This window comes from Hipposideros armiger, unplaced genomic scaffold (genome assembly GCF_001890085.2).
Source record: "Hipposideros armiger isolate ML-2016 unplaced genomic scaffold, ASM189008v1 scaffold_195, whole genome shotgun sequence".
Taxonomy (NCBI): domain Eukaryota; kingdom Metazoa; phylum Chordata; class Mammalia; order Chiroptera; family Hipposideridae; genus Hipposideros; species Hipposideros armiger.
The window spans coordinates 331,311-358,431 of NW_017731545.1; the positions used below are offsets into that span (position 1 = coordinate 331,311).

General features: G+C 41.9%; 1 protein-coding gene across 1 annotated transcript in view; it reads left to right on the top strand.

Moving 5' to 3' along the window:
* Positions 1 to 27,121, top strand: part of DTD1 (D-aminoacyl-tRNA deacylase 1) — a 191,919-nt gene that overhangs the window by 159,777 nt on the left and 5,021 nt on the right. The window contains exon 5 of the mRNA XM_019653101.1: positions 14,490 to 14,662. Within this exon, the coding sequence (XP_019508646.1) occupies positions 14,490 to 14,642 (153 nt within the window). The 3' untranslated portion in view covers positions 14,643 to 14,662. The remainder of the gene's footprint in view (positions 1 to 14,489; positions 14,663 to 27,121) is intronic.

Consider the following 27,121-nt stretch of genomic DNA (forward strand, 5'->3'; position numbering starts at 1 on the left):
GGGAGAAGACAGGGTTGTTTACCATGGCAAGGGGATTTCTGGGAGCCTGGATGAGAGAAGCAGACCTTAAGAAGAGAGAAAATACTTGGAACATTGTGTGTGTGTGTGTGTGTGTGTGTGTGTGTGTGTGTGTGTGTGTGTGTGTAGGGGAGGACGGTAGAGATCTGGAGGGGTTTGTATTTGGCCTGTCCGTTGAATAGGAGTCTGACACGCCCTCCTGGCCCTCTCGCTCCCTGTGTGGCTTAGACCGTTTGTTGGTCCATAGGAATTCCTCAAGGTACCAGGAGGGCCCTGATGCTGGCAACAGCAAGGCATGGCTGGGGGAGGGGAGTTAGTTCCTCTCACAGCAACCTTGTCAGTCCCTCTCCAAAGCCGCTCTCTGCAATCTATTGTAATTGAAAATGGTATTCCCTATGCATTCTCAGTTTCAGAATAGCCCTGTAGCCCAACACTTCTCAAAGGTAAAGGTGCACACAAACCCCCTGGGGATCTATTACAATGCAAATTCTGATCCTGCATGTCTGACTTTCCAGCTAGCTCCCAGGAGATGCTTGGGGCATCTTGGAGCAGTAGGAGACCAGCCCCATTTCCAAACAGGTTGTTGCTGCTCAGCCCCTCTGTGTAGGCATCTGGATGTGGGAATCAGGAAAATAGAGGAAAGCAGAATAACCAAGTGATTTAGCCCTACTATTGTCAAGTCTTTTTGAGGACTTATTTGTATAAGAAACTTAACAGCAGAGTTGTTTAGGATACAACAGATCTTTCCCATAGCTCAGAGCAGGGCTGATGTGTTAGGAAAAGCACCTGTACTGTTCCCCCAGGTCATCTGGTAATAGGTGTACTATGCGGCAGGAGAATCAAAATAGTAAGATGGCTGTGAGCATTGCATCTATTCTTGGATTTTATTGTGAGTAAACGTCCTCTCAGGAGGTGATCATTCCTGATAGCATCCTGAAAAATGCGTGGTAGCTAATGACAAAGGTATCATATAATGACAAAAGTAGAGCAGCTTTCATTTGTACCAAAACTATAGCTGATGTTTTTATAAATACATTTTCTTCCACAGAAATGGAATTCATGAGAGTTTTGTGGCGGTGTGCTAACATTTCTTTTCAGAAGTAAGTGGTAATGATAACAAACTTTAGATTTCTAAGAAAATTGACCTGCTACCTCTCTGGTTCCCAGTGGGGTATCTACACATGGACACTAAGACTAAACAAGGTCATTCAGAGCTGAGGTTTCAGTAATATTTGCAGAAGTGTCATAATAGTCCTATTGAAGAGCACTTCATCTTCTCTGACAGGCTGCATACTGGAGAACTGTAAATTTGTGATCAATAGTAGATTTTTTCTCCTTAGATATTCTGTTTGGAGGCAAGTCAGATTTTTGGAGCTGTTTGAGCAAAGGTATGACTGAAAATGAAGTGTCACTATTTACATGTGTCTTACAAATTTTTTATTGCATAATATTTGATAGCTTAAAAAGAATGTATATAAACACATGTAAAAAGCATAATGATAAGATGCATGCCTCCCAAGGATCTGCCTCCCAATTTAAGACCAGAGCATCAGCCGTACCCGGGGGCTTTTGTTTCCTCTCTTCACAAAGGTCCCCTGTTTCACCAGCCCAGAGAACCATTGTCCTGCATGTTGTGTTGATCATCCCTGTTCCTCTGTCTCAAAATGGCTCCTAGCACATATGTATCACTGAGCAGCAGTGTCTGGTTTCCTTGTCTGAGGGCCTTCTCAAATGCTATCCTTTCGCACATTGTCTTCTGCACCTCGTTCCTTTCTGTCAGGCTCGGCCTTTTGTGCTCTCATGTCTCAGCACCCTCTACCACCAGACAGGCCTGAGAGCTGAATTTATACTGTCCCCAAAAGTTTCCCCTTTTTTTAATGATGAGGAAATGGCAATTTTAGCTTTTGATTATTGCAACTATAAATTCTCCATAGCAACACTTCAAATGGTAGATCAGTCTGTCCAGAATGTCTCATAATTTATTTAAGGAATTTTCTTTTTATGGATGTTTAGATTGTTGCACAGTTTTTACTATTGTAAAAACCAACACAGTGAACATCCTGTTGCATGTATCCTTGTGCACTAAGCCACATATTTTCCACAAGATAAATTCCAAGAGGTAAAATTGGTGGGTCATAATGTACATATACTTAGTGCTTTGAAATGCACATTGCCAAATTGCGCCCAAGGTCCAAATTTAAACTCTCCATCACCAACATAATATTTCTTTCCTCAAACCCTTGCAGAGGCTATTATCATTGTTTAATCCTTGTCAACTTAATGAATCAGTTATAAATTTTATATTTGTTTTTATTAGCATCAATTTAATTGCTAGTGAAGTTAAACTTTTTTAATAAGCATATTAGGCATTTTCATTTCTTATTTTAAAAAATTGCTTGTGAATCTGGATTTTAGAACCTGATAAGTTTGATTAATATCTCATTTGCATTTTATATTTTCTTATTTTGGAAATTGTATAACTCATTTTATCGGTTACATTACTTAGCACAATTTCCTTTATTACTTTCTCAAGAGACTGAAATTCTATGAGGAATTTCTTTAAGCATTTTTTTTTTTTAAGGATTTTTAAAAGATTTTATTGGGGAATTCGCGGAGGGGAACAGCATTGGAGAAAAGGACAGTTGCTGTCCTTTTGTTCTCTGGTCTAGTTGTGGAGGACGACACTTCACTGGCCCATGTTGGTATTATCACTGCGCTCTTCCCGGCTGAGGCAGTCACTGCTGCCCATTGGATGGCCGCTCATGGTAGCTCATGGCAGCTCATGAAAGCTCACACCCGCTTCCGGCCAGCCCTACTCTAGTCTACGATGTCGCCGGTGACTCACGGCAGCCCAGCTCCAGGTTGAGCTGTTGTTCACCATCTTAGCTGTAAAGGGCACAGCATCACTGGCTCATGTGGAAACCGAACCAGTGGCCCTGCTGCTCAGAGCTTGCACTCCCAAGCCAACTCTTAACCCACTGAAGCCACTCGGCTGGCCCCACACATTTATTTTTAAGGATGGGAATGGCCATAATACTTTCTGAGTACTTACATGTTTGAGAATGTCCTGGTTAATATGGAATATTTGGGTCGCCATCTTTTACTCTCAGACTGCAGATGCCGTTCCGGTGGTTGTTTGGCTTTCTTCCTGTGTCCGCCCTTCTGTCTCTCAACATGCAGTCTTTCTTCCATTCATCCATGGCTCTCTGCTGGTATTTAGTGGTATGGAAGAGAAGATGGGTTCTCTCTGCGTGGATTTCTTTTTCTAAATTTCCCTGATGGCTGGCTCTCCCATCCCAGGATATACTTGAGCCTGTTGGTAGTCCATGGGATGTCCTCTGTAATGTGTTTCTTATTGCTTTGTTCTGTACCTGCTCAGATCTTTTCCTTTTGCAATTCCTGTCCTAGAGATGACTTCCAAGTCTCTTCCCTTTTTTTGCTCACTGTCTTTTCCTCTAAGTATTAGAAGAATTACACAAACTGATTTTTCTGAATCATTAATTTTTTCTATAGTATTGGATCTGTTTTTAATGACATTCACTGTATGAGTTTTCTTTCTTAAACAAGTTTTTAATTATTAAAATAATTATGTACACAATTAAAAATCATATAATACCTAAAGACTCGTCATGAAAAAGAACCCCCTCTGCATGTTTTCCCCCATCCCTGTCCTCTTCCCCACAAGCAAACATATATTTTAAGCAGTTTTGGGGGGGGGTATTTCTCTTCTATCCCTAAATAATAAACTTTTACTATTTCTTCTTCTTTTTAAACGGGGCATTAATTATGTCTTTTAATGCATTAAGTAGTCCCATGGGAGTTTATATTAGTATTATCACCATTTTTCATATTAGAAAACCAAAGGCAAGAAGTTTTTACTGTTTGATGAATCCCACACTAAGGGTGGCAGAGTCGACAGATGGAAGAGATCTGAATCTTGATAATATTCTTTAGCTACTGACTTAATGACGACTGTATCTGTCCCACTTCTGGACTTGTTCTTTCATTCATCAAATATTCATGCAGGCCTACTAATTATTACTAATAATTATTCTAAGTACTGGGAATATAGCTTTGAAAAAAATATGAAAAATCCCTATGCAGTGAAGCTGACATTCAAATAGGGAAGCCAGACATTAAACAGAATGAGTTGGTGAATTATATAATGTGTAAGAAGATTGTCTTAGTTATCTCGGGCTGCTATAACAAAGATATCATAGAATGGGTGGCTTATAAACAATAGAAGTTTATTTCTCACAGTTCTGGAATCTGGAGATTCAAGTGCAGGGTGCCAGCATGGTCAGATGCTGATGAGAGCCCTCCTTTAGTAGCAGACTGGTGACTTCTCATCATATCCTGACATGTCTGAGAGCAGAGAGAGAACTTTTACTATTTCATGGTGTATTAAGTTCTGACATTATTTCATGCTGCTACAGATGAGGACTTAGCGCTGTTTACTCCCCACCGCCTCCATCTTCCAGTGTTATGGTATTTACATTGTCATGACTCTGTAACTGTCAGCCACCACAGAGCCAAGTTGTATCCTGTGATTTTGTTGTTGTTGTTGTTCAGCCTTTTGCTTTTCTGGGAGTATGTACTTGTCTTTTCTTCTTAAAGTCTTGCTGAAAGTATTGTATTTACACCTGCTTCTCCCAAACCTCTGTTTCCCAGGTGTTCTCTCTAGAGGCCTTTCCTGTAGGAGCCCGCCCTCTGGGGCCTCACCCTGCTCCTTTGTGGACGGGTTGCTCCCCTGGTTGCTGAGCGTCTTGCCTCAGCCGGGTCTTGCTTTCTCTCCCAGGTCGTGTCCACCGGTTTTTTGGGTCCCATGCCTTACCTGCCTCTTTTCTGGATTATTGTTATTTTGCACAATAATTCTTCATTGTTCCAAATCTGCTCTGTTGGCATTTGTACAACATATAGACCAAGTGGGGCAGAGAAAAGGTCCCCCCTCCTTTTTTAAGACTCTTGCAAATGGAAGAAACATTTTGAATCATTTAAAGAACACTATTAGTTTAAAATGCTCATGAACAGTTTTCTGTTACCAATTATGCACTGGAATACCAAAACTGAAATTGTTTTAGTATCTCCTTAAACTCTGCTACAGTTCATGACATGTGCCAACAGCAGTGATAGATGTTGACTTAAATCTAACATAGATGTTGACTAAATAGTTACCTGTTTATTTCTGCCTTCAAATAGCTTATGACCTACAAAACGATAAACGCACACAGGCACGGAGGAGGAGAGAAGCCATTCACTCCGTGCGTGGAGTGGAAGAAGGCTAGTTTCCGGCCTTTCAGAGGTCACGGGCTGTTGCTTCTCTGTTAGTGGAAGGAAAATGGTTACTTCTCTCCCATGACTCTTGAAATTTTAAAATTATCCCCCATTGCAGGAAAAGCCTAGGCCACAGGTGTGATGAAAAGTTGGGAAATGTTAGAAATGTAGTCAATACCTTGTTCTCCAACAGCATAAGGAAATGGAAAGCAACATAATGAAAATCCTGGCTGCTAGAATATATAGTTTGCAATGTATATGGGGTGACCAGTTTTCACAGAATTAGCAGCTATAATAAAAATGTCACAGGATTATACTCAAACTTGCTCAGTCATATCTTCATGTTGCAGTATCTTTCGGTGCCTGAAGCAGGGGGGTAATCCTAAACATTACCATTGCCCTCCACAGAGTCCAGGCATGTAAACCAGTGTAGAATTCTGGTTAAGAGAGGACTAGGCAACAAACAATTATGCATAACAAATGATCACATTAAAACATGGCTTATTTCAAAACATTAAAGTTAATACTTCTGATTTGGGTTCCCCCTGCTGAAGTGAAATAATTCAGGCTCAGGTAGTTAATTTAGGAGGTCTTCCCAGGAAGTACAGTGAGGGATGGAGGTGAGACAGGAGGGGAAAAGCCTGCAAAGGGTGGGTGGATGATTTCTGAGTATCCCTGGGGGACTGTGTAGAACATACCCCAGAGTTGGCAAAATGAAGGGGTAGGAAGCTGGGAGTTTGAACCCCCAACTCTCATTTCTCAGTGACTGAAATCACTTGTAGAAGCATTAACCTCCTGACACTTCTGGCCTGCCCTGTACTCAGGCTTAGGGCTCTCCCATGGCCCTCTGGTAGAGAGGTACAGGTGCTCCAGGTCAGAGGTTGTGGGCTTGCAGGCTGCGGTCCACTGATGCTGTAGGTGATCTCTGGGCTGGGGACACATTGGGCCCTGACAGTGTCTGCCGTAGGGGATTAACCTGGAAGATTTTAGGGCAGCTGCACTGATAGGTAAATATATGTGTGAGCTAACCTCATACCCCCAGCATGCCCCATGATGGCCTAACACAAGCCACCCCTGGGGCCTAAAGGCTGGAGCCATTCCAGCATGTGCCGTGCAGTGAGGAGTAGACCACAGGAAACTTAGCTGAGTAAGAATAATGGGAAAGGCAGCTGAATACCCCACTCCCACCCCTGTTATTTTTGCACGCTTAGGAGGGTTTTTGTAAACAAGGGGGAATTAGAAAATAAAATTAGCTTGCACGATTTCAGATGGGAACAGATGCCTGCTTGCTTAATTTTTTTAATTCCCACAAAAACCTCAAGCAGAGTTAATAATGTATGAAAATTAGGTACCATGTGTGCACTTTGCTTCGTAATGTTTTTGTTAAGCAGCCAATTGATTTAAAAATAACACAACATGACAATTGACATAATGGCAGACGCTGTGGTGTGTATGGAAACATCCTCTTTGTATGTTCTGTCAAGTTTTCCATTACACAAGGACATTTTTCAAAAAAGTTTTCAGAATTATTATAGACTATGAAAGGATCAAGTTCCAATTTTATAAAACAAACTGCCCAAATATAAATTCCAATTGCTTTTTTAAAAATGGCTTGCTTACTCAATTGCAGGTAATCTATGGAAGTAGGGTTCTACAGGTTGTTTAACATTGCACAGTAGATTCACACTTCTCTCTTCTCAAATTTTGCCAATATAATTTGCTGATTGGTATTGACCTTGTTTTCTTTCTCCTTCCCACCCTCTGCCACTCTGGCCTGTAAGTAGCAGAAAGAAACAGGGAGAAACAAAAGGTCATGGACTCAGGGGTTTGCGATAGCTCAAGAGACGTCCTGCTTTTGAAGGTAAAATGAATCTCTATGAAGTTGACACATGAGCATTGGATGAGCAATTGGAAATGTCCTCTCCTAGAGTTTGAGTGCAGGTCTCTGTCATTTCCTAAAGAAACCACTACTGAAGGTATTCTATCCATGATGGAAGGGCATCAGGCTGTTCTGGTCGCTGTGCTGTTCGCCTTGGGCTTTACCACATTGGCACGGGAGTACCGGAAGGCTGCTTCCTAGTCATGGATCCAGGGGTTTCCGATAGCTGCTTCCTGGTTTATGTGGTCTAGCAGTGTGCACTGAGGCACAGGGAAGTCCAGTAACCAGCCAGGCCTGAGCAGGTTCATTGCTGATTGAATATCTCGGTATTCTACAGTATGCTTTACTTATACATGGCCTTGAAAATTTTAGATATTCAACAAAAGAAATAGCTACTGTTGGCTCATTTTGTTTATCTGAAGGGTGAGAGAATGATCACATAGGGCGGTTGAAATGTCTTGACAGAGCCAGGGCATTTTTTAGTGGCAGCGGGAGTTGATGGACACCTAGGAAAGACAGTGAGCATTGTGGGACATTCTAAAGCTATTGAAATGTGTTAACGGGCTGATGGGTGTGGGGCATTTTGTCCAGAGGAACCTGGTGGGCGTATCCTTCCTTTGCAGCTTCTTGTGATTGCCCAGTTGTGCCTCCTGACATCAGCAGGGCCACAGGTTTGGGCCAGCACCCTCACAGATGAATAAAACCTTGTGGTATTTTAAAAAGTAATTGCAGAGGAGACATTTGATCTTTATGACTTGCACCATAAGTCTTTTTTGGAATCTTTGCAAGGGGTTGGTTGGAAAAGAACTTTTCCATCTATACTACGGTCGATAAAAATTATGGTAACTGACTTCATGAGGCTTGAGTTTTTCTTTTGTTATTTTCTTCACTCTCTAATTAGATTTTGCTCATATACAGGACAGAACAGTCTGGCAACAGTAACCAGCATTAAAATAACTCAAAGACAGGTCTGTGCCTGGCATGGCCCTAGCAAAAATAGAAACAGGGCTTGTCCTGGACCTGTGGCTAATCCCAGAAACCCCTGTCCAGGTGAGCGTTTGCTCCAAAAGGAGGCCAGGTCAACCAGAAGCTTGGCCCGGAGTCCGGAGACCTGGCATTCTTCCCAGCCTTGGGCGTGCTCTCTTTCAACTAGCCTCACCTCCACAGTGCTCAAAAGCAATCTGGGAATAATAGTAATGGTGATGATGATGATGATGATGATAATAATAATAATAATAATAATAATAATAATAATAATAATAATATCTGCCCTTGACTTCTTGGAATGCTAAAAGTGACAAATTGTCAGAATCTGAGGGGTCATTTATTTTCTGAGCGTGCAGGCAGAATTTAAAAAGCTGAAATTAGCATTTCAGGTTCTGTCTGTGGGCCCTTTGAGGAAGGAGGAGGTGCTCTTTTTCTTTCCTCTCTCCCTCCTTACCAGAAGGTAAGGGGGAGGGGGAGGTGGTAGATGAGAGTAAATGGGGTCAAATATATGGTGATAGAAGGAGAACTAACTCTGGGTGGTGAGCACACAATGTGATATATAGCTGATGTATTACAGAATTGTACACTTTAAAACGGGTATTATAATACTTCATACTTATAATACCCTTCATACTTGCCAAGTACTTAGAACAGGGCCTGGCTCATTGTAAGTGGGGATTACCAATTCATCTGGTAGATAGTCATACCCAGAAAGCAAGGGGCTCTGCTTGGTTCTCATCTGTGTCCCTGGCACCTAGAATAGGGCATGACTTATATCTGGTGCTCAATTTAATATCTGCTAATGAAGTTCCTAGATTGAGCAACAGAGGGCATGTGGCTCCTTGGAAAGAATGGAATTTTGTATCTAGAGGCCTGGAGTTTGGTCTCTCATCTCAGCCATTCACATGCTGAAAAACCTTAAACAAGTCCCATAACCCACTGACCATCCATTTTCTCATTCATTTCAGTGGACATGTTATGAGATATTTTGCTTTCAGCTCCAAGTGCTACAACCTGAGTGTGGCTTAAAACAGTAAGGAGCTAGATGACCTCCTGTACAGAACAGCTAATTCCTCCCGCTCAGCCCTGCTGGGGCTCTCAGAGGCCTCTGTGGACCTCTGGACTTCCCTCCTTGTTCTGAGAGCTGCCACCGTTCCGAAGCCCGTTTTCTCCCCTGGGTCTCCTTGCACCTGTATTTAGTAGGGAGGGATGCCTTTCTCTGAGGCCCCCCTGCAGCTCCCTCAGGTCTGTGATTTCTCTCACATGCCTGTGATAGCAGGGTCAGACATCGCCATTTCTGAAGTCGAAGGCTGCTTGTGCCAGCAGGGGAGGGAGAAAGGAGTAGGAGGATGACTACCTGTGGTGCAGGCAGCTGACAGTGGCTTTTCATGGGACGTTGATGATAATATAACTGTTACTGAGTTGTTACAAGTAAACAGGATCACATAGGTGGAAGTGTAACATGGGAATCCCTAATAGATGGTCCATATCTATCCGATCACTGACATTACATTTGTCCAGATACATGTTTAAAAAGAAAATGTGAATGCCCTTAGGTGAAGCCTGTCCTCTCCGGTGTGGCCACAGTCTCCACCATGCCCTGTTGTCTTATACTTAGTTACTTCACTCATTTTGCTACCTGACTGGTTTTTCAATGCATTTAAGTTTGCCAACCCTGCAGTAGAACATTGTAATATCCATGTTTAGATAGTTTATTCTTACCTTGTGCAATTCGAGCATGGACATCTTCATTAAAAATATTTTTTTTTATTTTCTCAGTGTATTTAACCATGAGTTGGGGAGCTTTGGCTCTAGATATTCTAGTCCTCCCGCTTTGGCCCCACTTTTCTGAGATCCACCATGAGAGGTACAGGCGGCCATAGGACAGTAACCTGGCCCCTGGTGGTTTCTGTGTACCCAGAGCTGCCTTGGAAGGTTGGATTTCTCTCTAGGCACTAGAGCGTATGGTTGGACAATGTCTCCTTTGCAACATGGAGACTCTCATCAGTTAATTAAAAACAAGCAAACAAACCAAAAACCAAAAGTACTCCCTTGTAGTGATTGCCTATAATGTATTCACAGGGCCTGCAGTGGTCTGTGTTTCTCCTTGACAAATGTCTCTCTGCTCATTTGAAAGCTGCCGACAGTCTACATCGGTCCATAAGCAGTACCAATTTCTTTTCTTCCTCTTTTCCTTTCTTTCTCATTTGTTTCCTCAAAAAAAAAAATATATATATGTATATCTTGCCTTGAGATGTAAATTCCACATTTTGGCTGTACTGGATTCCAAGTTTTCTGAGAAAAGGCTTAAATTTATTAGGTTAGTTCACAGTGTTCTCACAGAGAACTTTACTTTGAGGCATGGAGCCATATGTGGTTAGGATTGTTTTAAAGTAAATAATGTAAGAGAATCAGCATTACATTGTTTACAGAAACTTGGGTTATGCCTGTTGCTTAAATAATTATCACACGTGATTTACAAGTATGGTCTGTGGTGGGATGGAAGGTCAAATTGATGTTTCCATGGTTTTGTACGCTTGATGGTGTTTCTGAATCAGTGCGGACTCAGAGGGGTGTTGTGGGGACCAAAGAGCCTCTGGAAAGCCTGCTTTACTTCAGAATTGTTCCCCATCACCCTTCTAAGACCTGCCTTCTTAACTGCTTTAAAGAGTAGAAAGTGACCAACAGGTTGGATCACAAACAGACCTTTGCATGAGATTGAATATTAGCAGTGAGGGAGGCTTGGTTTGGTTATGTCACTGATGATAGTCACATTTTCTATATTTACCTCTAAAAAGGGGGAAACAAACCAGAAAAGGTCTTTTTTAAAATAAAAATCATGCTTTCTCAGTGCCTAACTTGAACATGTTCATGATTTTATATATAGATATGTGTGTATATGTGAAATCTGTCTATAGATACACATATATGTAGTACACCCGTTTATAAACACATATACAGACACTGATGTAAATGTAAACTGCTGGCAGTAGAAGGCAGTATATCACAGTTCACTGCAGAACATTGATTTCCAGATGTTTGGATTTCATGAAATAGGAATATAAAAAGTAAAAAAGAAATCGGGGGGTCCAGGATGAATTGCCAACTTCATGTTTTCCAAGATCATTAAAAACGTCGTTTTTTGTGATGGATGTTAACTAGATTTATTGTCATTGTTTTGAATACTGTTGACCCTCGAACAACCCATGTTTGAACTGCACGGGTCCACTTATAAACATTTTCTTTTCTCTAGCTTACTTTATTATAAGAACTCAGTATATAATACATGAAACATACAAAATATTGCTAGTTGACTGTTTATGTTTTAGGTAAGGCTTACAGTCAACAATAGGCTGTTAGTTATGTTATGGGAGAATCAAAAGTTATGTGCAGATTTTCGACTGCATGGGGTGGGTGGGATGGGGAAAAAGTGTCAGCATCCCTAACCCCTGCATTATTCAAGGGTCAACTGTATATATAAATAGGTACCTAATCATTATGTTGTACACCTGAAACTAATATATCTCAAAAATTTTTTTTTAATTGTGGTAAAATGCACATAACATAAAATCTACCATCCTAATAACCATTTTATTTTTTTTAAAGATTTTGGGGAATCGGGGGAGGGGAACAGTGTTGGGGAATTGGGGAAGGGGAACAGACAAGTTGCTGTCCTTTTGTTCTCCGGTCTAGTTGTGGAGGACGTCACTTCACTGGCCCATGTTGGTATTATTATTGCTCTCTTCCCGGATGAGGCAGATCGGTCGCCGGTCACTGGATGGTTGCTCATGGTGGCTCTTGGCAGCTCACGCCAGCTGCCAGCCACTCACGGTAGCTTTACGGCAGCCCATTGCAGCCTCACTGCAGCCTACACCATTGCCGGGGACTCACGGCAGCCCAGCTCCAGGTCGAACTGTTGTTCACCATCTTAGCTGTAGAGGGCACAACATCACTGGCCCTCATGTGGGATCAGAACTGGGGCCCTGCTGCTCAGAGCTGGCGTCCCAAGCCAGTTCTTAACCAATGCACCACTCGGACGGCCCTAATAACCATTTTAAATGTCTTAGATTATGTAATCTAAGATCATTTTGCAAAAAGAAGCAAGACAAAAGGACCCCATTTACTATCATCATTTCATGAATGAAAGAGCATTTCAATGCCAAAAGGGAAACATGGAAGGAAGGCTGTCATCTTAGATGCAAGAAATTCCTCCCTAATCTGTAGTAGAATAGTACAGAGAAAAATAATCTTCCATGGAAAAATAATAGTATAGAGAAAAATCTAGCAAAGAGTTCTGTATAGCTATTACTCAGATTTTAAAAATGCTAATCTTTTATCGTCTTTCCTCCAGGTTATTCCTATTCAAAGTGTCTGTACACAAACTGTTTGTTACCAGGCCATGGCAAGACAAAGAGCTTGCACTGGAATGAAATCAGCTAAGCCACTACACACACAGTTTAGTGGCTGATACTTTTCACAGAAAGACTTTGTTGACAAAGGAAGCTGTTGTTTTATATCCTGCATGAGCATCTTATTGTCAGTGGTCCAAATGCCAGTAGCAAGCAGTTCACATAGTAGCACTGGTCAGCAGCCCCATTCTAGATCTGGTGGTGTTTTTATAGAAGTAAAAGTTGATGGTTACAGTTGAAGCCCATGTATATTCATTCCACTATGATCCCATTCCTTTTTCTTTCCCTCTAAAGGTAACTAGTGGACTGCAGTTAGCTTGTATTATCCTACTGCATGTTATTGGGTCATCGGAAAAGTCATGCTGCATTTTTGCAACAAAAAACAATAGAAAAAATGCGTCATGACTTTTCCGACAACCCAATATATCTGCATGAGCCCATTAGTATATTTAGTGTTGTTTTGTATAAATGGGATTCTGCTGTAGCCTTCTGAAACTTAACTTGGTTTGCATAATATGATTTTAAAGACTTATCCATTTTGATCCATATAGATCTGCTTTACAATATTGCTTTATGTGACTATACCACATTGTATTTAACTGTCCTCCCGTCAGTGGACATTTGGGTTGTTTGTAGTTGTTTGCTGATACAAACAACACTACAGTGCACATTCTTGTCAGCTTTTCATGTGCGTGCAAGACTGAATTTAACCAGGGGAGTTATCTGGGAGGAGAGTTGGTGGGTCAAAGGTGAAGCGATGTCTTCATTCATAAAGTTAGCATGTTAACCAACCTAGTTGTTTACTGCAGCTTTTCGGGTAAATGGGGAGTGGGAAAGATAAGTCAATCATCAATAAATTTGGTTTTCTGGACCAAATTGAGAGCTGCTGATTGTTGATCTAGCTAAAGGTTTTGCTCAAAGTCTGTCTGTAATAGATGATCTGGCAGGTTGTTTATAATGACTTCTTCAGATATGGGACAGAGACCAGCAGGAAGAAGCCCACTCCTTCAATTCATTAAGTTCCCCCTTTCCATGTGCGCTAAAGAATGTTTGCAGTCTTGATCTGGGAGGCGGATGAAACTAGGTGTTGCTGTCTCTTGGGCTTTGTTACAGATGGCTGTTTTGGTCCATGAAAATCCCATGTGTCACAGCTTCTCTGCATGTTTCTTAGTTGGCCTTTTTGGACTGGCCATGCTGTTGCTCAAAGTGTCAAATCATCTCAGTTTCTTTCAACCATCTAGTCTGTGGTTTCTTTGAACAAGTTGGGGAGATATTCAGGGGAAAATGGACCCAGGTTCCTTTGGAGTTGGACATCAGAGACATGTTCCCAGCTGGTCTGAGGACTCTGAGAGGCCAGCATCCCTGTGTAGCCACCACATTGCCTGCTAGGTGCACTTAGGGTTTTGGCTATGGACAAGTCAAGCTCAGTCTCAAAGAACAAACTGGGAACTGAGACAATGTCTAAATATGCTTGTACTTTATTCACAGCCTCTCTGTTATCTTTAGCAAATAGTGGAGTGTTTTGATCACTCTTTAAAAAACAATAAGTGGGATGACTACTTGATATGGAAGAACTATAGAGACATCAAAGAAAACAGACCAAAAGCCTTTTCATTTATAGGGCTCATCTCAGCCTGTCAAATAAGACTGTTAGTTGACCATTTCCAAATACTGCATGACAAGTTGAGTTATGGGGAGGAAAGTCTGAGAGAGATTACACATATGACTAATCTGTGTTAATGATTCAGGTGCCTTACTGATAAACATTGTCTGTATAAATTGGATCACCTGACCCACTGTGGTCACCAGGTTATCAGACAAAAGCTTTTTCAATGGTTGCTGCTTGTGAAGTAATTGGTGTTTTAGACATACAGGCACATGTTTACATTTGCAAAATAATTTCTTTTACTTTTTGTAATCAGCTTTCAAAGCTTGAAAAACAGCAGCAGAGGAAAGAAAAGACCAGAGCCAAGGGGCCTTCTGAATCAAGCAAAGAAAGAAACGCTCCTCGAAAAGAAGACCGCAGTGCCAGCAGCGGGGCTGAGGGCGACGTGTCTTCTGAACGGGAACCGTAGACTTCAGGGACGGGATTCAGGTAGGACAGTCCCCTCCCTGCATGGCTCCATCTTCCCACATTTTGGGCAAACAGCAATGAATAGAGAACAGAATGGCTTTTGAGGCCAAATTCATTTTGTGGGCATTCATCCATAGCTTCTTTAAATTGCTGACTTCTAGGTTGGAGACAAAAGTTGAAATGTGGGAAGGTCAGGTACCCATGGCCTGGGATGTTCACCTAGGTGGTTCTGTGTGTGTCACCTTCCTCAGTTGCCTATGTTAGTTGACGACTGCTGCTACTATTAACATTTCTAGAGTGTTCACAGATCCAGCGTCCAGACCAGGAGCGTCCCATAAGCTCTTACCTTTTGTCCATCCTCTCCGTTCTTGCTCTCCAGTGGAGCAGCTCCAGTAGAGCCCATCGTTGTCTCCAACAGCCTCCTGTCATAATTTCCTGCCTTATTTTCCATCATCCTTCACTTCACCCCAGTTAACGTCCTGGAACAGGGTTTTATTCTCATCGCTTCCACACCCAGGAATGCATCTCACTTCACTGTAGCATTAACTCCACCCCCCTGCTTGAAGATCAGAGGCCTCTAATACTTGATCCAACCATCTTATGGCCCTTTGCTCAAGTTCATTTCTCCAGTGAACACATTATCAAGAGCCTATTGCTTTCCAGAGTTCACAAGTACAGCATAATTATTTCTATGCTGTAGCATGGTACATTGTGGTGGTGATGGAACGTGGGGTGGGGTTCAGAGGGGAGTCAGGGAGGCTCCATGGAGGACAGGACTCTGAAACTGGACCTGGAAGAACATGTAGAAATGGGGAGATGAGTGACGAAGGTAGGGAGCTGCCTAAGCCAAGGGAAGAGCAGATGCAAACTTGGGGACAGGGACAAGGACAGATGAGTTTGGGAACTGAGGTAGTGAAAAATGGCTGAAGTATTGGGTACAAGTAGCAGGGGTTTGTGTAGGGAGCTTGTCTGAATTTAGAGAAGTAGGAGGGTTCTGGGCCATAAGGGCCTGGTGTGCAGCTCTAAGAAATTTGGATTTCATCCTGGAGTGATGGGGAGCCTCTGAAATGTTTTAAGTGGACAAGTGACATAACCAGATAAAAAGTTTAAAAAGATCACTCTAAGCAGCCTTGAGGAATGAGGCTGGAAGCAGATAGGCCAGTTTGGAGGCAGTTGTGGAAATCAAGAGAGGATCAAGGTCTGGGCGTACATTTTGGAACCTTCGACTTATAGACTATAGTTCAAACCAAGTCAGCATGTAGGTTTGTCCTTGAGATACCCAGTTGCAGGAGAGGAGAACATTCATAAGGTGGTTTCCTGCCTTCTCTTTCCCTTATGAAAGGGGGTGGGAAGTTAGAAGTCTACTATGAAATGCCTTTTAGGAAACATACTACTAGATATTGAGATATATTACAGTGCCCTTAGTGATAACTGGGTGCAACGGAATCAGCTTGCAAACATAAACAAAGGACAGAATAGAGAGCTCAGAAAGGATGGGTTGTTGATTCACTGATAGTCCTCGCGGGCTGGGTGAGGGGGAGCTCTCCTCATGTTGCTGTGGAGCTGCTTCTCAAGCTTCCTCTGCCTCCTGGGCAGCATGTTGGAGAGAACATCCCAGCATCTGCTCCTGTTCCCTGAACGAAGGATGAAGGACAGGCTAACGTGATGGCCAGAGAGCAGCATTCATTAGATCAAATTTTCATAGTGGGTAATTCCTTGATTCAGAAGAAAAATCCCTGGACCCTTCCTATTACTCCTCTGGGCTGAGGGCAGCTGCCCAGCCTTCATGCGTTTACTCTCTCTTGGCCCCACTCAGGCATGGCACCATGTCTTTTCCCTTTAGTTGTAATATTATAAATAATAGCCCCTTTCCTAGTGAGCTGAGACATTATAACAAGTGGAAAAAAATTAAATTTTCAGACTCCCATGATGAACTCACTGAATAGGAAAAGAATGAAAATATAAACATTCATCTCACAGTAACCAAACCTAATTTAGCAATCTAAACACACACACACACACACACACACACACACACACACACAAATGCAAATGCGCTTTTGAGCTTTGTAGTTTCAAAATGGCTTTAAAAATTCTAATGCCATCTAGTTGATTCCTTTATTTTTTAAATATTTGATTTTGTATAGTTTATATTTTTATGTTTTTATTTTTAAATTATAGTTGACATACAATATTATATTAGTTTCAGGTGTACAATGTAGTTATTAGACATTTATATAACTTACGAAGTGATCACCACAAAAAGTCTAGTAATCATCTGTTATACTTTTTATGATACTATTGACTATATTTCCTATGCTGTACGTTATTACATCCCTGTGACTTATTTATTTTATAACTGGAAGTTTCTACCTCTTATTCCCCTTCACCTTTTTTGCCCATTCCCCCATCTTCTCCCCTTTGGCAACCATCAGTTTCTTCCCTGTATCTGTGAGTCTGTTTCTGTTTTGTTTTTTTGTTCATTTGTTTTGTTCCTTAGATTCCACATATAAGTGAAATCATACAGTATTTGCCTTTGTCTGACTTACTTCACTTAGCATAATACCCTGTAGGTCCATCCGTGTTGTTGCAAATGGCAAGATTTCATTCTTTTGTATGGCTGAGTAATATTCCCCTGTATAAATGTATCACAGTTTCTTAATCCATTCATCCATTGATGGGCACCTAGGTTGCTTCCATATCTTGGCGGTTGTAAATAATGCTGCAGTGAACATAGGGGTGCTTATATCTTTTTTGCAGTTTTCTTTGGATAAATACCTAGAAGTGGAATTACTGGGTCATATGGTAAATTTATTTTTAAATTTTTTGAGGAACCTCCATTCTGTTTTCTATAGTGGCTGTACCAGTTTACAATCTCACCAAAGTACACAAGGGCTCTCTTTCTTCCACATCCTCGCCAATACTTGTTATTAATTGACATTTTTATAATAGCCATTCCTAACAGGTATGAGGCGTTAGCTCATTGTGGTTTATATTTGTATTACCCTGATGATTAATGATGTTGAGCATCTTTTCATATGTCTGTTAGCCATCTGTGTGTTATCTTTGGAGAAATGTCTATTCAGGTTCTCTGCCCATTTTTAAAATCAGATTGTTTGTTTATTTATTTTTATTATTTTAAAAAGGTTTTATTGGGGGAGGGGAACAGCGTTGGGGAATCAGGGAAGGGGAACAGACAAGTTGCTGTCGTTTTGTTCTTCAGTCTCGTTGTGGAGGACGTCACTTCACTGGCCCATGTAGGTATTATCATTGCGCTCTTCCTGGCTGAGGCAGTCGCTTGCCGGCCATTGGGTGGCAGCTCACGGCAGCTCTTGCCAGCAGCCAGCTGTCAGCTGCTCACACTGGTGGCCAGCCACTCACCGTAGCTCATGGCTGCCCACTGCAGCAGGGGCTGCAGCCTACGCCATCGCCGGCCACTCACGGCAGCCCAACTCCAGGTCGAGCTGTTGTTTACCATCTTAGCTGTAGAGGGTGCAGCGTCACTGGCCCATGTGGGAACCGAACCGGCGGCCCTGCTGCTCAGAGCTTGCATTCCCAAGCCAACTCTTAACCAACTGAGCCACTCGGCCGACCTCAGATTGTTTATTTTTTGATGTTGAGTTATTGAGTTCCTTATATCTTGGATATTAATGCCTTATTGGATATGTCATTTGCAAATATCTTCTTCCATTCAGTGGGTTGCCTTTTTGTTTTGTTGATGGTTTCCTTTGCTGTGCAAAAGTTTTTTTAGTTTGATTAGCCCCATCTGTTTATTTTGGCCTTTGTTGCCTTTGCCTGAGGAGACATGAAAAAAAAATATTGCTAAGACTGATGTCAAAGAGTTTACTGCCTACGTTTTCTTTTAGGAGTTTGATATTTTCAGGTCTTACATTTAAGTCTTTAATCAATTTTTAGTTTATTTTTGTATTTGGTATAAGAAAGTGGTTTAGTTTCATTTTTTGTGTATATCTGTCTAGTTTTAGTTGATTCCTTTTTTTACTGTATTTACCAATTTGCTAACATGTTTAGTAAATTTAATATCTTGATTTTTGCTTTAACTATGTCTGATCAATATTTTGAAAATCTGTTTTATTTATTGAGGGGTATTGAATTATACTTTTAAAATCAGTGCAAAATATAACAACTTTGCATTCCTGTTAGAATTTGGCCTCAGAATAATTCCATTAGAGGGTGTATTATGGACATTAGTGGCCACTGGGCAGCCTGGAAGTGACTGTGCCATTTCTGTGGGCAAGAAAAACACCTGAGGGCCTCATACATAGAGGAAGTGACAGTAACTGTGTGTCACAGATCTTCCCTGAGGACACGTTTGTAAAAAGAAAAGCAAACACAAAGAAAGGACAAGCAGTGAAAGTGGACATTTCTTTCTAATATCTCCCAACTTTAAGAGGCAAAGTTTCTTAGACTTGTAGTTATCTATTTTTTGCTTCTCTAAAATAGATGAAAAATTTTTAAATCTGCAGTTGTATTTATTCTCAAGATAGTGCAGATTGGGTAGCATAAAACTTGGGCTAAATTGTACTATTGTCTTGTCAAACACCCAAAAAGAACTAGACCGAGAGGAAACACCACTAGTGGTAGGGACACAAACTCAAGAGGCACAGTGTTTTGAAAAGAGTCGACAGATGTGTTTTCCTTCCTTTTCCCTGTAAATCAAGGTCACTGCAGCCATCTCACCATTATGGCCCCAGGGAAGAGGTGGGGAGAGAATGAATAAAGAGGAATGAATGTGAAGAGAAGCCCCTGCCTGACAGGAGGGAAGGCAGAAGAGAGCCCCCAGGTAGACGAGTGCCCGGGAGAGAAGAGGGTCAGATGGAAGGGGTGCCAGAGGCCACGCTTGGCGTTCTCTCCCTGTTCCAGGCCAGAATCCTTCGGGTGGGAGTTAGGTTATTGGGAAAGCTAGAAGCCATGAGGCCCTCCTGTGCTCTGGTCCCTGGTGGGAATTGGGGAAGGAGACTGCTGTGCAGGTCATCACAAGGCTGCTGCAGCTGAGTAGAAGGTGTGGCCAGATGTGGTTAAGCATTGGGAGGTGGAAAGAGTTAATGTAAAGTCTCACTTATCCTGTGAGGGGGCTTCACAGAAGAGAACTGTGTGGGGATCCACTGGGCTCATCATGGGTCTTGGTGGAAGGGGTGAGGTGAGCCTGCCTTAGAGATTGTAAAGAAACAGCTTCCGCCAGGAGGGCCGAGAGGTTATGGCCTCAGCTCTTAACAGTACTGATGGTCCCTGCAGGTCTTAGAAACAACCTCCTTCTGGCCTCCTGCATGAGACTTGAGGGGTCTATAGTGCTAGTGAGAGATGAGGTAAGGCCAAGTCAGCCAGGGAGGGCCTCTGGCACCCGAGCAATCGCGTGCCCGTCACTGGTGTGCACCAGGCCCAGGTGCTGAGCCACACCAGCCACTGAGGCCTCATAGAGCTGTTTTGACACCAAGGTGACACAGCGTGACCGTGCGCTCAAGATTTACTCTGCTGCTACTCAGTGGGATGGAGGCATATGAGGAAGTTTGGATGGGCCCATGAAAATGCAGAAGCCACTTCTTTTTTTGTACATTTATGTATTTAGTACCATCTGGGTTTTTGACTACTGGCAGGAGGAAAACCATTCATTTATTGACAGTTTAAGGTAGGCATCTAGTGCAGTTATTCAAACCATTAGTCAGCACAGTCCTGGTGGCTGGTGCTGACATCCAGCTGTGGATGGATGTAAGTGAGGGGTCCTCTGAGTCCTCTTGCTGGCTGCCTCAGAGACACCCACAGCCAGTTGAGGACCAGGGAGGGGCTTTGACACCCCTACTTCTGGGATTTTAGCCATGTTCCCAGATTGCAGACCCTAAAGGGGGCTAGACTAAAGGACAGCTGGCACTACAGTTATATAACGGGTTTTTGCTGCCCATGGGCTTTTATTGCCCTTTCTAATGAAATTTATCATTCCAGTAGACCCACAAAATCACCACCCAATATTCAGATTTCCCTAAGAGCTGAATTAAGTAGTGACAGACAGAAAGTGACCTTGGCTTTTGCTCTGCTCTACAGAAACACTGCAACCCTCCCCCCACCACACACACACAGACCACCTCTATGTGGGAGAGCTGCAGTTTTCATTTGCTTTTCTTTAAAAACAGAAAGAGCCCCAGGGAGCCTCACAGGCCCAAAGGGAAAGCAGCTTTGAGTTTCCAGGGCATGAGAGAGAAAGAAAAGAAAAAAGAAAACGGAATGAGAAACTGCATGATCTTAGGCATATTTTTCTTTGAAAATGAGCCAAAAACCTTCATGGTTCAGAGGACATTCCCAGGGTGTCAGCATTTCTCTACCATTGCAAATGTTGGTTATTATTTTTCAAATGGACATGAAACTGCTAAAATTAACTTCTGTGTTTGTCCTCTGTCTCATTCCTTCAGCCTCCCTCACCTCTCTGGGAGGAGTCAAGGTTTTCTATGAGGCTGCAATTTTGCCCCTTTCTGGCCCACAGCTAAAGGCACTATGGCAACTTCTCACTAAAAGAAAGTGGTTTCTGCTTTTGACTGCAGGTTCAAGTACCACCTCATTTGAGTATTTAGTTAACTGTCATCATGAGGGTGTGAGATGACCATGCTCCTGACCAGCACCCCACATTTCTCTCCTCAAATGTCAATACACTAGAAAACAACAAGGGAAATGTTTTGGAAGCTGCCATCTGTTTGCTTTTTCAACTTGACCTTTATCTGAATAGTAAGATGTGTTCTGGCTGAGCACATTGCTTCTTAATGAGCTAGAACAGTGTGTGTGTGTGTGTGTGTGTGTGTGTGTGTGTGTGTGTTGTTAAAAGGATATTCTAGCAGTTTTCACTGTTTTTTTCCCTGTGGAAGGTAGGATCCCTTTTCATTCAAAGTAAAGGAAGCTTTACTTTGCTTTCCTGTGTCAACATTCATACCACTTCCCCAGTTCATGTGCTGGTTATTTCATGGTGTCAAACTAGCTGTGCTTTTGAGATGTTTTTTTGTTTTGTTTTTTTAACTTAAAACAATTTTTTGTGTGGTTGCCCTAGAGTTTGCAATATACATTTAAAACTAAGTCTTCCTTCAAATAGCACTGTACCACTTCACATGTAGTACAGGTACCTTATAGCAGTGTTTTCCAGGTCCTCTCTCCTGTCTGTTGACACTACTATCATTCATTTCACTTCCCATATGCTATCTAACTCAATACATTATTACTATTATTCTTTTATAAATATTTTAGATGGATTAAAAATAACAAAAAGAAAAGATCTTATTTTACCTTAATTTCTTCTCTGACGCTCTTCCTTTCATTATGTGAACCCAAGTATCTGACCTATATTGTGCTCTTTCTGCCTGAAGAACTTTTAGCATGTCTTGCAATGCAGACCTAAGTCTTTATTTCTCTTTCACTTTTGAAGGATAATTTCAGTGGTATAGAATTCTAGATTGGTGGTATTTTTCTTTCAGTACTTTAAATATTTCATTCTACTCTCTCCTTGCTTGCATAGTTTCTTCTAAGAAGTCCCTGTAATTCTCATCTTTGTTCCTCTCCCTCTAGGTAACATGGGTTCACAGCTGTCCCTTGTGCACCCTATTCCACCTTACTCCACACCCCCTATTTTGGGCTTCTTTCAAGATTTTCTCTTTGATTCTTTTGCAGCTTGTATGTGATTTGTTTAGGTATGGCTCCTGCCTGGTATTCTCTGAGCTTCCTGGATCTGTGATTTGGTGTCTTCTGTCATTAAGTTTGGAATATTCTTGGCCATTATTACTTCAAATAGCTCTTCTCTGCTCTCTATTTCTTCTCCTGGTATTCCACCTCGTGTGTACATGTTAAACTTTGTTTGCAGTTGCCCCACAGGTCTTGGATGGTCTGTTCCTTTTATCCCCCCAATTCTTTTCTCTCTGCAGTTCAGTTTAGAAAGTTTGTATTAACCTATCTTCAAGCCTACTGATTGTTCAGTCTACAGATTAATCCATCAAAGCATTCTTCATTTCTGTTACAATGCATTTGTATTTCTAGAATTTTCTTTTGATTCTTTGTTGGAGTTTCAATCTCTTTGCTTACATTACCCATCTGTTCCTGCATATTGTCTACTTCCCCCATTAGCGTTTTAACACAATCATAATTATTTTTCCTTTTCAGATAACTTCAACTTCTGTATCATAGCTAAGTCTCATTCTGATGATTGCTTTGGGATTTCTGAGCTGGAATCTGTAAATGTATGTTTTTCAATACATTTGGGAAACTTTAAGCAAGCATTTCTTCAATTATTATTTTCTGCCCCATTCTCTCTCGCCTTACCTGGAGGAGGTTACTGTTCCTAAATCTTAAGTGTTGTTCTGGCCTTTGCTATGTATGAGGTTGATCTGCTTCCTCACCAAAGCCACATTATATTACCTTACCAGTAGTAGGGCTGGATATTCTTTATGCCCAAGCTTCTACCTCAGTTGCCTTAAATAATAAACACAACTCAAAAAGCATGTATGCACCCCCATATTCATTACAGCATTATTTAAAAGAGCCAAAATATGGGAAAAAAACCTAAGTGTCTGTTCATGGATGAATGGATAAAGAAATTGTGTGTGTGTGTGTGTGTGTGTGTGTGTGTGTGTGTGTGTGTGTGTATGATGGAATATTATTCAGCCATAAACAAGAATGAAATCTTGCCATTGTGATAACATGGACCGCGAGGGCATTATGCTAAGTAACATAAGTCAGAGAAAGACAAATGCCATATGAGCTCTCTCATATGTGGAATCTAGTAGTAATAGTAGTAGTAGTAGTAATAATAATAATCAAGCTCATAGATACAGAGAACAGATGGAAGAAATGGATGAACTGTTTCCATTGTTATTTTTAATTTAAATGAATTTTATTAAAAAAAATAAATAAATTGGACACTTTGGCTGTTTCCATGTCTTGGCCACCATAAATAATGCTGCAATGAATATTGGAGTACATATATCTTTGTGAATAAATATTTTCAGATTTTTCTTTTTAAAGATTTTATTGGGGAGTTGGGGGAGGGGAACACTGTTGGGGAATTAGGGAAGGGGAACAGAAAAGTTGCTGTCCTGTGGTTCTTCAGTCTAGTTGTGGAGGACATCGCTTCACTGGTCAATGTTGGTATTATCATTGTGCTCTTCCCAGGTGAGGCAGTCGCTTGCCGGCCATTGGAAGGCTGCTCACGGCAGCTCACAAAAGCTCACGCCCGCTGTCGGCCAGTCCCACTGCAGCCTACCCCGTCGCTGGCGAGTCACAGCAGCCCAGCTCCAGGTCAGGCTGTTGTTCATCATCTTAGCTGTAGAGGGCGCAGTGTCCCTGGCCCTCATGTGGGATCCGAACCGGGGCCCTGCTGCTCAGAGCTGGTGTCCCAAGCCAACTCCTAACCAATGCGCCACCCAGCCAGCCCAATGTTTTCAGATTTTTTGGGTAGATACCCAAGAGAAGGATTGCTGGGTCATATGGTAATTTTATTCTTAATTTTTTGAAGAACCTCCACACTGCCTTCCATAGCGGCTGCACCAATCTACATTCCCACCAATAGTGTATGAGGGTTCCTTTTTCTTCACAGCCTCTGCAACACTTGTTATTATTTGTCTTGTTAATGATAGCCATTCTAACAGGTGTGAGGTGGTGTTTCACTGTGGTTTTCATTTGCATTTCCCTAATAGCTAGTGAAGTAGAGCATTTTTTTCATACATCTGTTGGCCATTTGTATGTCTTCTTGGGAGAAGTTTCTGTTCACGTCCTCTACCCATTTTTTTAATTGGATTGTTTGTCTTTTTTTTTTTTTTTTAACCTGAGCCATCCTGCCACCGGTTGGCAGCTCAGCAGCTGCTCAGCTCGGGCCGGGAATCGAACTGCTGTTGCTCAGAGCTTAAACTCTTGAGTGAGCTCTTAACCAACTGAGCCACTCGGCCAGCCCTGGATTGTTTGTCTTTTTGTTGTATACAACGAAATACTACTCTGCCATAAGAAAAGATGAAATACTGCCATTTGTGACAGCATGGATGGATCTTGAGGTTATTATGCTAAGTGAAATAAGTCAGAAAAAGTCTAGAACCATATGACTTCACTGATATGTGGAATATAAACTGAAAGCAACAAAGGAACAAGACAAAGAAACAAAACCTCATAGACACAGACAACAGTTTATTATTTTTCTAATTAATTTTTTAAAAAGATTTTATTGGGGAATTGGGGGAGGGGAACAGCTTTGGGGAATCGGGGAAGGGGAACAGACAAGTTGCTGTCCTTTTGTTCTTCAGTCTAATTGTGGAGGATGTCGCTTCATTGGCCCATGTTGGTATTGTGATCATTGCGCTCTTCCTGGATGAGGTGGCCGCTCGCCAGCCATTGGATGGTTGCTCATGGTGGCTCACAGCAGCTCACGCGGCTACCAGCCGCTGACGCAGGTGGCCAGCCACCCACGGTAGCTTATGGCAGCCCATTGCAGCAGGGGCTGCAGCCTACGCCATCGCCGGCGACTCCTGGCAGCCCAGCTCCAAGTGGAGCTGTTGTTCACTATCTTAGCTGTAGAGGGTGCAGTGTCACTGGCCTTCATGTGGGATCCGAACAGAACCGGGGCCCTGCTGCTCAGAGCTGGTGTCCCAAGCCAGCTCCTAACCAATGCGCCACTCGACCAGCCTCCAGACAACAGTTTAGTGGTTACCAGAGGGTAAGAGGGAACAGGAGGGGGTAGGTGAGGGTAAACAGGGTCAAATATATGGTGATGGAAGGAGAACTGACTCTGGGTGGTGTGCACACAACATGATATATAGCATAATATATAGAATTGTACACTTTAAACCTATGTAATTTACTAACCATTGTCACCCCAATAAATTTGACTTAATAAATAAATAAAATTTTTTAAAAATTAAAAAGAAAATAAATTGGCAAGAAGCTGGCCATAATTAGCAATTCTGTTTATTGCTGAAGTGCAGAGCTAAGCTTACAAATAACCTTGAATGTGCTGTCTAATACAGTAGGTGCTACCTGCATGTGGATATTTAAATGTAAATTAATTAAAATTAAACAAAATTGAAAATTCCTGTCAAAATGTGTCAACAGCCACATTTCAAGTGCTCAGTAGTCACATATGGCTAGTGACTGTCATATTGAATAGTGCTGATATAACTGCAGAAAGTTCAGTTGGACAGCGCTAACCTAGAAGAACTGAGTTAAGATTTTGAGACCATGATCTGAACCACTGTAAGTTCTGTAAGACTAATATGGTTAAATATATACAAATATACATGAGAAATAGATGGGGTAGAATTTAAGCCAAAAAATAAAAACTGATTGCTGTCTGAGTTTATTCCTTCCACTATCAGGTAACATCAGGTTTCCCACCTTTTAACATTTGTTAAAAGTGAGAGTGGAAAAAAAGCATCTAATGACCAACTCATATATCATGGTGTGGCAGTAGCTTTCAGGTAGAAAGTATCTACTGCTGGCCAAAAGTCTCTTGCATGCAGTTTGGAAGCTAATCACTCATAATACTAACATTGATGTTATGATTAGGACTGCCTGTAGTAGCACAGTTAGTTTTGAAAGCATACTTAGTTGTAAACCCTTCAGGTTAAGTGCTTTATAAAGTCTCCTGTGCCTGAGTGGTTTACCTAAAACCTTTGAGAATCCCTGGGCTGAAACCTCTCAGAATCTCTTCCAGTTCTGATTCTCTAGGAGGGATTTAAATTCCTAAATTCTTTCTCTTATAAAATTTCTTATAAAAGCTATTTTTATTACAAAATTAATGGTCTTTCACTATAGAAAATTTCAAAAATGCCAGAATGCTCAAAGAAGAAAATAAGTAATCTGCTATCTCATTATTCTAACATAATCGTTATTAACATAATGCTTTTATAACATTTTCTCTAAGCAGATAATTCTGTTCTCTTTCTCTAATTTTACAAAGTTAGGGATACACTGTATATATAATATTTGCTTTTATCATCTAACAGAATATCATGAACATTTTCTAGGTCATTCTTTTATACTAAACCTTATCATATCTACCTGAACATCAAACATTTTTTTTTTAAGATTTTTTTTTATTGGGGATTTGGGGGGATGGGAACACTGCTGGGGAATTGGGGGAAGGGGAACAGACAAGTTGCTGTCTTTTGTTCTTCAGTCTAGTTGTGGAGAACGTTGCTTCACTGGCCCAAGTTGGTATCATCATTGCACTCTTCCTGGGCGAGGCAGATCAGTCGCCGGCTTCTGGACTGCCGCTCACAGCGGCTTGAGGGCCGCTCACGCTGGCTGCTGGCTACACACGGTAGCCCATGGCAACCCACTGCCATAGGGGCTGCAGCCTACGCCGTCGCAGGCGACTCACGGTAGCCCAGCTCCAGGTTGAGCTGTTGTTCAGCATCTTAGCTGTGGAGGGCGGTGTCACTGGCCCTCATATGTGGGATCCGAACCGGGGCCCTCTGGCGTTCCAAGCCAGTTCTTAACCATCGTGCCACT